The following is a 13,446-nucleotide window of genomic DNA, read 5'->3' as shown; positions in this document are numbered from 1 at the left end:
AAAACAAATGTCCCTGACATGCAGCAGGAAAAGGAAAATCCTCAAAAATATCTCCAGAAATCCTTCCTGGCTGCTCCTCTTGCTGCAGCTCATACCTGAGATGCTTTGTCTCGGAAGGAGCCTTCTCCTGTCTGTCTGTCTGTCCTGGCAGAGGACCAAAGGCTAAGCCAGGCCTTCCATCCTCACTGACTCAGCTGGAAAACTTCCCTTTTCCAGAGTGCTCTGCTCTTCCTTCATCATCCCAGCAGCACAGCCCACCTCCTCCAGCACAATTCCATCCTTCCTTCCTCGCTCAGCTACGCTTTCCTTTGGAGCAGTTTGGAGGAAATAGCATTTTGGGGCAATTTGGACTCCAGTTATGAAAAAACTGCAATCCTGCGCTGCCCACACAGATGGGGGAGCGAGGCTGAGCCCCAGCCCAGCATCACAGGATGCCCGAGCTGCCCTGGAAGGTGGAGCAGCCACGGGACTCTGGGATTGCAGGGCAGAGCTGCTGCTGTCCCCCGGGAATAAACGGGAATAAATCCGTGTGACCCCGGTGCTGACGGGCGGTGTCAGCGCGGAGCTCAGAGCAGTCAAACCCTCCCCAAAGAGCTCCTTTTTAGCTAATGAGATAAGAACCTGGCTGTGCAGCCAAAGAGTTGCCCCAAGTAATGAAAAGCTGCGGTTCCTCTCCAGCATTTGCAGGCAAGGGGCCAAAGTTTGCTCAGCCTGGTGCCACGAGGCCGAGCCCCGTCTGTGCAGCCCCACAACACGGCTTTGTCTCCAAAAACTGCCCTGGAAATCCATCCTGAGCAGCCAAGCCTCCTGCTCCCTTCAGCAAACACTCTCAGGGCAGCTCTGAGTTCCCAGCCTGCTGCAAACCCAGCCTCACACGCCAATTATGTGCAGGGTAATTAAGGCACCACGCCAAACAAATCATTTTGCCTGTTCCGAGCGGCCCCTTCCAGGCTGGAATTCCCAAACCTGATATCCACAGCAACATCTGCTGGTGGAAGAACATAAATACACAACTCAGCCCTGCTGAAACCTTCGTTATGGTGTGCATCACTTTTCCCAAAACCATGGATATATCCACTATTTCTTTCTCTTACTATCCCACAAAGTACAAATGGCAACACCTAACTAACTAACTAACTAACTAATCACATTAGTAAGTCTTAAAAAGTTACATTTATAAATTAATTTATAAATTAATAAATACAGGATGCACACATTTATTTTGAGGGCTTAACATCTTCCTAACAATGTTCTTTTAATAATTAGTTATTGCTACTTACTGCTATCACCCCTACTCGAAGGAGAACACTGATTTTACCACTGCAGCAGCGCTGTGTTGCAACAAACACTGTGAACTTTATTACTCCAATTCAACTGGAGTTCCTTTTATAGAGGAATGAATATTTTTGGCTTTTTAAACCGCAAAAAATAAAATGTAAAGAGATTAGCAACATTGTTCTATATAAAGCTAATAACGTAGGCAAAATGAAAGAACCACTACAAAGCTTTTATATCTTCCATCTGACTATTCCACCACAGAATGGGATTAATTTCATCCCCATTTCTCTTTTGGAGCCTTGCCAGTGACACTAAGAGGAAGGATAAGAGCTCCATGGCTGGTGCCTCATATCAGGGCTGATAATTTGGAGTCCATTAGCAGGGAATATTAACGAGTACAGATATATTTCCTGCCCTGTGGGTCAGCCAATCCATACCAAAACCTCCAGAGGTGCAGTAAATTCACATATTCCTTGAGAAAGTCTGTTAGAGTGTGATTAATACACTTGATCACATTTATAGATATTTTCATAGGTCTGCTTTATACAGCTGATATGATTTGGTGAATGGTTGGATTGATCCTGGAGCCTTTCCCACCCCTAAAGATTGATTGATTCTGTAAGATCATGGCTCTGTACCTGCCTAGCACAGCCTGATGTGGTCACACACCTGGATTAAACCCCAGTCAGGGCTGGGCCTACCTTGCAGGACACTCCTGACGATGGTTTCTGTGTGCTCAGCCAGCAGCTCAGCCTTGGCAATGGCAGCCAAGGACAGGTAGCTGGACATGTTCCTGCACAGCTCCTTGTTGCCCCTCTGCAGGAACTTCACTGCCACTGGCACAGCCAAGGCCATCACTGGAGGCCGGTTGTAATTCTGCAAAAATAGGGGAAAAAAAATTTATATAATAGTCTAGTGCTGGGCAGAGTAGGGAAACAAAAGTCAAAGCAACATGGGGAAAAGAGAAAAAAGCTTGTCAAGAAAGGTCATGTTTTGGTACCACCACTGTAGGCAAGAGTCAAAGAAAGAGCAAATACAGAAATTTAAAACTACTGCAGCAGAAAAAGTTAAGAATAGTCCTATTTTTGTCTTCTGCTAGAGGAAGCAGAAGGACAGTAATAAAATATGTGGTACATAAACAAAAATCAATATAAATAAAATATAGAAGATATGAAGTGCACTAACTACGTGCTACCACTTCTAATGAGACATTTTGTGTTTGGTGCTCCCTGGGAAAGACAGAGGCTGAATCCACCATCCCAAAGCACAGTAAACACCTTGGAGCAGCCACTCACTCCCTGGAACAGCACTGGACACTTGCTCACAGTGTAATAGTTCTAGTATTGGTCATTGATTATTCTGTAATCATTTTTTTATTCAAACTCACAGAATTCCAGGATGGTTTGGGTTGGAAAGGTCCTTAAAGCTCACCCAGCGCCACCCCTGCCATGGCAGGGACACCTCCCACTGTCCCAGGTTGTTCCAGCCTGGCCTTGGGCACTGCCAGGGACCCAGGGGCAGCCACAGCTGCTCTGGGCACCTCCACCAATTCCTCTGAACACTGAGATCCTTCAGGAGTGCAAACTCCTCTTCTAAAATGGCTCCAAGCTTCTGAAATCTCAGGGTCCCTGAGTGTACACTGGGGTTTGGAATCAAGGTCAGGAAAGGTTTTCTGCTGTTATTTGTACAGAAAATTGTGTGTACAAAGCACACACATCCATTGCCTGCTGAATCCCCACAGCAGCAGGACACATTTGTGCGTCACTGAGCACCCACATTCCTCTGGAGCCTCCTTAACCAGTGCTGTGCTCTCCTCTCCACTCAGATCTTTGAAACTGGAGCACATCCCCATTTCTGAAAATAATCCTGCAGTCTGATTATGCCTAATTAGCAGCTGAAATCCCAGGCAAACCTGGAACCCAGATGTTTCAGACAGCAACAGAACAGTGCAAAGGAAGGCAGAGCAGATTTTCTGGATTTTCATTCTGGAGCAGCCGTGACTAGAATAAATTTAGACTGAGAAACCCCAGATCTGTTATTCCACAGAGTCTGAGTGGCTCTGAGGATTTTCCCCAGGAGCAGAGACTTGCCAAGCAGTGGACACTCCCTCCCAGAGACCCCTGAGGAAGAAGGGGCTGCAGCCACCCCTTGGTGTCGAGACAGATCATTCTGGCAGCTGCCATATGACCAAAAGCTGCATCTTTAATGAGAAAAGCCCTTCAAATAAATGGAGCTTTCTGCAGCAGCATGTTTAAATCAACATAATGCCTTGTTATGTTTGGCTGAGACCCCACAGAGCAGGAGCCAAATGCTGCTCCAAGTTATTGCTCTGCTACTCTACACAAAGAATGGGAAGATAAGGCTTGGCTCTCTGACTAGGGTTTAAAAGATCTAAGAAAATTCCAAAGAACAATTCTTTTTTTTCCCCCCCCATCCCTTACAATAAAGATAAAATCCTTCGTTAAGAAAAGGTTTTGATTCAGAGGGAAGGAGAAAGGTTTCATTTGTTCCATGATAAACATCAGGGCAGGAAGGCACACTCAGAAGACGTGGAGGTGACAATGAAGAGCAGATTTCAATAAAGTGATCCAGTGATGTTTGCAAACCTTGGGGACCTCCCTGCTGCTGATATCAACAGAGACCTGCCTGAGATCCAGCCCAGCTGGCAGATATTCATTATTGTTCCAACTGTCCCCCACATCTGCTGGAAGACCTCAGTTTATACCTCTTTGTTTTAATGCAGAGGAGCTTGCCAATAAAAGCTCTGGTTTAGGGAACAGCAAATGTACTTTTATAACTCAGCTGTGGCTGCTCCTGGATCCCTGGCAGTGCCCAAGGCCCGGCTGGGCAGGGCTTGGAGCAGCCTGGGGCAGTGGGAGGTGTCCCCATGGCAGGGGTGACACTGGATGGACTTTGAGATCCATCCCAAACCATCCCATAGTTCTATGAGTTACCTCAACGATTTCAGGAGGAATCAGAATGGTTCCCCAAGCTCTGAGTTTTAAACGTCACCACTCACAAGCACACAAAAAGAGAGTTACCCAAGTATTTTAAAAAGTAAAACAAAGAAAAATCGGCACCGAGAGCGCAGCACTGCTGCTCCCAGCCCAGCTCTACCTGCAGGATGCAGCTCATGATGTCAGATGCAATTTTGGCATGTGGGGCATCCTCATCCCTGCCAGAGGGCGTCAGGTTGTGCTCCAGGCAGGACTCCCAGAGAGCCACCAGGGCCCTGCCGTGCCGCTCGATGGACGCAGTCTCCCTGATGGCCGTGGTGATGCGCGTGATGCAGATCTCCACCACGGCCTGGTCGTTGTCGTTGGTCTGGTAGTCCTGGGGCAAGCAAACACACCTGTAGTGAAATGGCTGCCAGAACCCACTAAATTCAGTGTTTGCAGCCACCCAGTGTCCATTTTCCCACGTCCGCCTTTACAACAAATGTTCAGCGTGACAGAACTCCTGAATTTGTCATCCCACAGGTCTTAATTCTCATTACTGGGAAGGTATGGACCCCTGTAACCTTATATAATCTTTCCTATGTTTTAAATAACTATTCAATAAAAATTATTGTGTTTCAAATTTATTATTATATATATTGTATATAATGATATAATATAATACAATAAACAATATTATATATAGTTTAAATCTAGAATATATACTATATCTCATATATATATTATATATTAAATATATATTATATTATTATATTTCAAGTTCATCCTTTAAGATGAACTTGAAATATCTTTGAATCTGGTGGGAACTGGATTTTGTCAGCACATTTTAAAATATTTTTAAATACTTAAGATATATATATTTATATAAATAGGTATTTATAAAGAGAATATATATAAAAATAAATATAATAGATATAAATATATAGAATTTATAAAATATTTGTATATAAATAAAATAGAAATATTTATTAAATTTTATAAATATATTTAAAATATTTGCTCTTCAAGTCTTATCAGAAATTTAAATTGTTTATATACCCTCCCCTTATTTATACAACATAATCTCATTTAAAATTTTATTAAGGACAACGTTTCACTCACTGCAGCTGAACTAATGATTCTGATCTGCTCAAGAGCTTCGGAGAGGCTCCCTTCGATCTCGGCATCCTCCAGGGAGAAGAGATCCCCCGCCCGGGACAGGTCCTTGTGTGCCAGCACCAGCCCGAAGAGGTGATGCATGGCCCTGCTCAGCCGCCCACTGCAGGCACCATGGGCACTCAGCTGGGCACACAACGGGAGCACGCCCGGCCAGGAGCAACCGGCTTCATATGAAGGATCAATCTGGGCTGTGTTTCAAGGCTTCCGTGGCCCCAGTCTTAAAGAAAACAATAAAGAAAAAAAAAATTAGCAAATGCATTGACATATTCCATTTTAGCAAAGATTTTTAAATGTGTGTGAAAGTGTCACACAAGACCCCTGAGCCAGGGACATCCTCAAGCAAATTCATGAACTGTGTGAATTTTTACCTTCAAACACTAAGTAGCTTAAAATTAGACCTAAAAATACATAATAACTGAACCCAAGGTTTTCTTCCTTTCTGTGCACGTTACCTGAGCAGGCTGGTCGCTGAACCAGCTGCTGAAGGTTCCAAATCCCTTTCCCTGGTCAGGAGCAGAGCTCCAGGAGGAGGAGGAGGGTGAAGCCTCTTCCTCTCTTTCCTGGGTTGTTATGTCTTGACTCCAGAAAAACATTACTGGCAAGATTGAGAAGAAAGCGATCTTTGTTTAGAAAAAACTGTCACTTTTGTTGCCAAAATGATCCCTAGGAGCTTTTAAACTCCTGTAAAACAAAGCCTTGGCTGAGGAATGGAGCAGAGGCTGAGCCAGGCTCACACTTTGGGAAGTGTCCTGCACTTGAGTCCCAAAACTCTGCTTAGGTCCCACGGGGATTCACTGTGCCAGTTTCTCTGGATTCTTCTCTGGAGTTGACAAAGCCACAAGATATATCACTTACAATTATTATTTGAGATATGGAGCACCCCTAATCCCTGTTTTATTATCTTTTTCAGAAAAAAAGGTCAAATAGAATCACAGAACGTTAAAGAGTTGGGAAGGACCTTAAAGCCCATCCAGTCCCAGCCCCCCTGCCATGGGCAGGGCCACCTCCTCCCACTACCCCAGGCTGCCCAAGGCCTTACCCCGCCTGGCTTTCAACACTGCCAGAGTTGGGGCTTCCACAGAAGGGGCAAAACCAAGGCAAAACACTGAGAACCTTCTGGAAGCAGCCCCCTGGACCAATCTCTATTTAATAGGTAACACACTGCACTTGCCAATCCAAAACAGGGCTGTTTTAATTTCCCCAGCTCTACCAATGCCATTCCACAGGACTCCCAATCCCATCAAGCAGAAACAGAAAGGAGCTGAGACTGCAAATCCCGAGGCACAAATCACCCAGCTGAACCACAGGGAGGGTGGCAGGGCAGGGTGCTCTCACCTGCTCACACTCAGCCATTCACAAACCCAAAACCAGAAGGTCAGAGAGACACAGACATGGGATTTTTTACCTGCTCGGGATCCCCCCAGGCCATCCTCGGGGATGGGGCCAGGTGCTCTGGGGAGCAAGGCTGCCCCTTTGCTCCTGTGCCCCCGGGCAGCAGCCAGGGCCAGCAGGAAGGCTGGCAGGCAGGCAGGCATCCCGAGCTGTGAACTGCAGTGCCACAGGGAAGGCATCCCAGGAATGCAGACTAAAGCAGCCTAAAAGTTACCCTTGGCTCCATCAGGTGACCAAAGAGCCCAAATGCAGCGAGGCCTTATCTCTGAATGAGCTGCTCTGTTTCCAGGGCAAAATACAAAGCCTGCTCCACTTGAGGGCAGTTGTTTTTAATAGAGGAAACAGAACTCTCTGTGTTAGTGGAAAGCTATCCTTCCCTGGGAAGGAGGGGAAACAGCCCTCGGTAAGCTCACACTGTTTGAAAGAAAGAGAACAAGTGAACAGCCTTGCTGGAGAGGAGATTTCCTGGCCAAAGGAATAAATGCTGTCGTTCTGCAGCCTTTAGTGAGCACAAAAGAGGGTCTGAGGTTTGCTTTGCCTTTTAACATGAACCTCAGGAATAGCACAACAAAATGTGCCCACATAATGCAGAAAAATGCTCCAGGAAGGAGCCCTCCCTCGGATCAGCTGCTCTGAAACACAGCAGCCCTTTCTGCAGGAGCTGGCCCTCATCATCCTCCTGGGTCCCCTCCAGCTCAGGATATTCCCTGATCCTTGGGAATATCATTGGCCTTTTGCAAATGATCCTCCCCTGGGTGTGCTCCTGCACAGCAGCTTCTCAGAGAGCTCCTCAGCTCTACCCAGACAGAGAATTTTATGTGAGTTTTATAGACAACACTCAGGATAATGCAGGAAAACATTTATTGTGAGCTCTTGGAAAAGGAATTCTAGCAAATCCTCTTAATGCTTACATTGTGTAACAGTGCTGGAAATACTTTCCTTCCATCAGCATTAAAGAGAATTGTTCCTTAAGCATTTCCTTGCTCACTACAAGATTTGCTATTAATAGGCAGCTGGCACTGAGCAAGAGGGAAAACAAATCATGTGTCTTATAAAATGTCATTTTTAAATTTTCTTTTTTAAAGGGTCAAGCTGGACAATGGAATTGCTGCAGGGTGTAGCTCCTGATGTGTCTCATCACCTTAAATCTCCATCAGCCTGACCCCACACCATCCATCAGAGTTTTCTCACTGGCTGTATTTGTGTCCCACACACAGAAGGAATGGAGAAGGCAAAGGGTTTGCCCAAAGTTTGTCCATCCTGCCTGCAGAGGGGATTCAGAGCAGGAATTGACACCTTTCCAAGGCCAGAACACGGGGAACAAAGCAGGAACTCCAGCGCTGGGAACAAACTTCAACTCATCGTTATGCAGGAAAACACCCTCAGCTTATAACACAAACCACTTGCACTGGTTCTGGTGCAGTCCCACATTAATTCCAAGGTTTGATCTGGTTTCCAACACCTCCTTTCCCTTTTCATGCCAAGCTGAAAGAGCCACCCTTTCCCTGGGACCTTGAAGCTGCTCCCCTCCAAGGTGAGTCTCTCCACTTGCTGCAGGCACACATTCTTACCAAAGCTCCCTATCAGAAGCAATCAGAATAAAAGCCAGCCTGACAGGTTTCAGAGCTTGAAGCTACTGAATTGGTCTGTTTGCAAAATAATTCCCCCAATAATAGAAGATTAACAATAAAAATCCCATGTAAAAGGGCAGTTGGACCTAGAGGCATCCAAAAGCCATTTGAACTTGAGCTGAAAGGCTGAGCCTTACAGTTTATCAAGAGCTCAGCTTCTGCAGAATGACATTAGAAGGACAAGAAAAAAAAAAACCTCTTAAACCAAAGAGGAAGAGAGAAAATATTTTTTTTAAATATTTACAGTGAAGGAAATTCTACAAGAAAATAATTTCCTTAACATCCAAAAGACTTGAAATGTAAATCCAGCTGTTTGATTTTTGGGGTGTTATCCCACTGAAAACAGAACCACAACCTTCAAACAGTTGTGCAATGACATTTTTTGTCTAGTTCTGTGCTACACATCATCCATCAGGAAAGCCTTCACTCTGTTTAAGGAATTTTAGGGAACTCAGGCCACTGGAGTTCACGTTAAGTGAATCTTTACAGGATTTTCTGGTTTCTTCCTTGCTGGAGCTGCAGTGAGGACAGGGATGCTCCCATTTCTAATTTCTTATTCCCCACAGAAGGTCTGAGCCACCACAGGTGCCAAAGGTCTTTGCTAAACACAAGGACATGCTCATTTTCTGAATCTTCAAAAATCTAGAAAGTATAGAATGAGCATCCCATTCAAAAATGTAACTTACAGTGTCCAGTAAATTCCACAGGAGAGGAAAGTGATCTGGGAATTCCCTCAGCCGGGAGAGACTCGTGTTAGAGAACTGGAAGCTGTTTTATCGTGGGCACAACACAGCCCAGAGCTCTGAGTAACCTTAACAAGGAAACAAAAACTCTTTCCTTACCTCTCAGCCATGCTGCCATGCTTAACTCATGGATCACACAGAGTGCTGTGGATGAAAGGCACTGGGGGAAAACAGAAGGAAAACAGTGTCAGTGAATCTTTGCCTTTCCAGACTGTAAAACTCCCCCCAGGACTGCTCCAGGAATGATTGGTTTGCACCAAGCAGGGTTTAACCCTCAGGACCTGGGCTGGTTATTCACACCAGCACAGAGTGAACAGGGCAGGTTTGGATTTCCATGCTCTGTGCTTTGCAGTTTGTAACAACTGCATATTTGCTTGTCGTTTCCTTTTCCATGAATGGCAGGAAGATTAGAATCATCCTCAAAGAAAAATTTGAATTTCAGGTGGAATTCCCTCCTATTGAAATTCTTCTTCCCCATTTTACAAGAAAGAATTTTGTGGAATTTCTGTCTCAGAGTTACAGAAGTCTGTAATATTGCCAGACTGCTGGATACTTCCTTCCCCCCTACACTGACCCAGGGGAAAAAAAGGCCTGGACACATTTCCCAAGAACATCCACATATGCAATTCATGTACAGAATATTACAAGATATTTCAGAGAACCTTTCCCCTCTGTGTTGCACTAATCAAAATTTATTTTATTTTTATGCTTGGAAAGCATTTACTCCCTAAAACAGAGCATTCTTTCAAAACTTGGAAATAAAATTCTCACATTTTTCAGTGAAAGGAAAGGATTAAAGATTATATTGAGAAAGCATCATTTTCACACAGGGTGAATAGTCTACAGCAGTTCCCATGGGATCAGCTGCATATATTTAAAATCTTCCCACAACACAACCATTGTTTCCTATGGGCCTCTCTCCTTTTTTTCTGTCAGGACAGGTTTCCACACTTCACATCCCTTGAAATTCCATGGACGCTGAGCTGGACCAGATGATGAAATGATAAATTATGAAGTCAATTAATTTTAGCTCCTAAAATTAATTTAAAACTGGTTTTTACTGATGGAACACCTCGCAGCAGTGCTGGGAGCTGGCTTGCTCTCAGCCTCCAGCTCTGGGACAAAGGGATCCTGTGTCCCTGTGGAGGCCACTGCAGGACATTCAGCAATTACAGAGCCTTGTCATTCTCTCCTACCAGAATTGCAGGCTGGGCCAGCACCACAGCCTGAAGGCAGCTCAGGGTCCCTCCAATGTGGGAATATTCTCCCCTGTGATGCACTGGTTTAACCAGCAGGTTTATGGGGCAGAATCTGCCCACACTGAACCAGCTCTCACCGAGCTCTGAGGCAATTTTGGCTGCACAGCCCATGCAGGAGCTGCTGCTGCAGAGGGGTAGGAATGTACTCAGGAACTTGGCAACTTCTACTGCTGCAAACAGACAACTTGATCAATTTTTTATATACATAAATTACTTGATAATCTGGGTGCTGTCAAGACTGCTTTCTCTGATTTTCAATCTATAAGAAATCCCATTTGGCTGCTGGTTCAGCACACACTGATGCTTTATATAACACTTCATAAGACGTAGCATTTTTGACATCAGTGAGGCAGATTTGTAAGAATTCCATGTTTAAATGTGTCCGTGATATTAAATATTAGACTAAACTAAACAACACAGTGCTAAAATGGAATAAATTGCTCCATAACAAACACCAATTCCATCACTGCCACAATGATGCCATCAACAGCTGCTCATTTTCAAGGCTGCTTAACGAGCTTTTAGATATGTGACTTATTTTCAAGACCGCAGTGATGTTACAGAAAAAGAATTTGGTTTAAAATTCTACACAGGGAATAATGTGTATTTCTGTCTAAAGGGAGTGAAGGAGGAAATGGGCCAGAGCATGAGGGACTGCAGGGTCAGAATACAGGGATCCTGTCATGAGAAATGCCACTCTGGCAGGGAAAATTGGACTAGAGCACTAAATAAATGCAAAAATCACTGAACCTCAAAGTCTGTTGAAGCAGCAGTTACCAGACAAGCACTGAATGTCCTCAAGTTCCTCCCAGGTACCTGGCAATCCACCCCAGTGTCTCTCCAGTTGGTGATTTAATGGGACCAGCAGCTCCCCAGCATGCCAGGGCTCCCCCAAAGCAAGGCTTCAATTCTGGAGCCCAGGGACAAAGCGCCCCAAGCACAGTGAGGGGAAGGAGAGAGCTGAGCCCCAGGAGGATCCAGGGGTGCTGCAGGTTCCTGTCCCACACACAGACACTGCTTCTTCCTTCCTGGCATCCCCAGCACTCCGCTCAGGCATCACTGGAACACATTTCTACATCCCACAGCCCCAGCAGTCAGAGAAAGCCAGGCACAGCCACGCTGCTAACAACCACATTCCCTCCAAAGTGCCTCCATTATTTAACACCCAGCCCTGCTCCCCAGCTCCCCTCCTCGCAGTCGTTTATTCATTATTCTAGCTGCTACACCAACACATATTTAAGTTATTCATACCTCTCAGAAGCGAGACCTGGGAAAGCCATGAATAATTGATGGCAAATTGGTGCTCTGTGGAGGAATTGGGATGGGCTCCATCCCAGCTGCCAGTGCCCCTTCCATCCCCCTGGCTCTGGTATGTGAGCCAGGCTGCTGGCGGGTGCTCAGCCCTGTCAAGCCGACCGTACAGTCTATTCAGTTACCCTGGAGTTGTCATGTGGAATCAAGCAAACAAATATCTTCTCTCCCTCTGCCCCAAGCTCGGCGCTGGAAAACACATCAGGAATAATTCCTCACCCAGTTTAACTTGGGCAGCACATCGAGTGAAAGTGCTCCCAGCTTGATACGGAATTTGAATTAGTTAAAAGGATTTATCAACAGCCAGTGGTTACATTCAGTTAATTAATAACCTGCTTAAAGTAACAAGGAAATTGCAGAAGTTAATATTACTTGTGGGGCCTCTTCTCGATGGCTGGAGCCTCTCAGTGCCTCTGGAGGAGCTTTAGCCCAAAGAGAAGTCAGGGGAGAGCAGGACACTGAGGAAATGCACCTTGCAGTTGACACATGTGCCATCTCCCCAGCTCTGAACGTCAGCCAGCCCTTCCAAAGGGACCTGCCCAGGTGGGACGCGTGCCCAGGACCTACCTGAGCACCTCCAGAGCCTGGCAGCTGTAACAGAAATGATCTCCAAAGCATTCCAGAGGCTTTCTGCACACACCTGATCCTTCCCCACCAAGCATGTCCATATTTTTCCCCTTAGCTTCCCTCTGACAAATGAATCCCAGATTCCCACTAAGTGAAGCTTAACTAAAACTGACCCTAGGGATCTGAGCCTGGCTGTGTCCTCCCCTCCTGGGAGAGCACAGCAGCAAACCCCTTCTGGGAGTGTCCCAGCAAGGACATTTTTCTAATAACAGCCAAAGAAAAATCAAAGGAACCAAGTGGGAACAGCCAAGTGTAAGGTCAAGCACCCTTGGGCAGCTGCTGGGAGAAAGGAAGGCTGTTTGCCCAAAGATAATGAGGAGAAATGTTTGTACAACTCTTGTTAGGGCTTTTGTAATACTGAAGGAGTTTATAAATTGTAGGCTTTTAAAAAATCTGCTCCTTAGAATACACATTCAGTCACACAGGTTCTCAATTTTGATGGCAATTCCTCCTAATGGCTTTTTTGCTCCTGTTCATTGCACCACAGCCTGGGCAATCAAATACAAAATTAATGGGGAGTGAAGACATTCTTTTAACGATGGTGAAGTTATTATTGTTGTTGTTCTTTAAGGAAAATCCAATTGTGTTTCCTACATCTTCCTTTTAGCTCAGGAACTACAGGAACACAGCTTCTCTCCCACTTCCATGAGACTGTAAGAAAGCTTGTGAGATGATGGCAGGACAGAAATACTCTCACTCTGAAATTCATTTTCTAAACAAGAGATTTTAACATAATAAATTTCACAGGGCAGAGTGGCCTGACTAGGAGAGCACAGGCAGAGGGTTGGATTTTATTTCTGCATCTGATAACAACTTTATGCCTTGTACAGCAGGAATTCAGAGCTTCCTTTACTCACCATGAACCTAATTTTGGCTTCTAACACCAGCCACAATCACCCAGAGACTGTGGATTCCCCACCCCTGGAAGTGCCCAAGGCCAGGCTGGACTGGGCTGGGAGCAACCTGGGATAGTGGAAGGTGCTCATGGCAGGGGGTGGAACAAGATGAGCTTTAAAGTCTTTGTCTTAATATCAGACAAACCAAGATATTGTGGCAATAAAGCAAAAAGGTTCACATACATCTTTCACCA

At 45.3% G+C, this 13,446-nt stretch overlaps 1 protein-coding gene across 1 annotated transcript in view; it reads right to left on the bottom strand.

Moving 5' to 3' along the window:
* VEPH1 (ventricular zone expressed PH domain containing 1) overlaps positions 1-11,934 on the bottom strand; it is a 58,239-nt gene extending 46,305 nt beyond the window's left edge. The window contains exons 1-5 of the mRNA XM_058812228.1: positions 11,670-11,934; positions 9,259-9,319; positions 5,337-5,610; positions 4,396-4,611; positions 1,980-2,154 (exon numbers count right to left, since the gene is read on the bottom strand). Coding sequence (XP_058668211.1) covers positions 1,980-2,154; positions 4,396-4,611; positions 5,337-5,474 — 529 coding nt within the window. The 5' untranslated portion in view covers positions 5,475-5,610; positions 9,259-9,319; positions 11,670-11,934. The remainder of the gene's footprint in view (positions 1-1,979; positions 2,155-4,395; positions 4,612-5,336; positions 5,611-9,258; positions 9,320-11,669) is intronic.
* Between the last annotated feature and the right edge of the window lie 1,512 nt (positions 11,935-13,446).

The sequence above is a fragment of the Ammospiza caudacuta genome, chromosome 11 (assembly GCF_027887145.1).
Source record: "Ammospiza caudacuta isolate bAmmCau1 chromosome 11, bAmmCau1.pri, whole genome shotgun sequence".
NCBI classification, from domain to species: Eukaryota; Metazoa; Chordata; class Aves; order Passeriformes; family Passerellidae; genus Ammospiza; species Ammospiza caudacuta.
The sequence above is the reverse complement of the archived record's forward strand: the minus strand, read 5'-3'. Positions and strand labels throughout refer to the sequence as shown.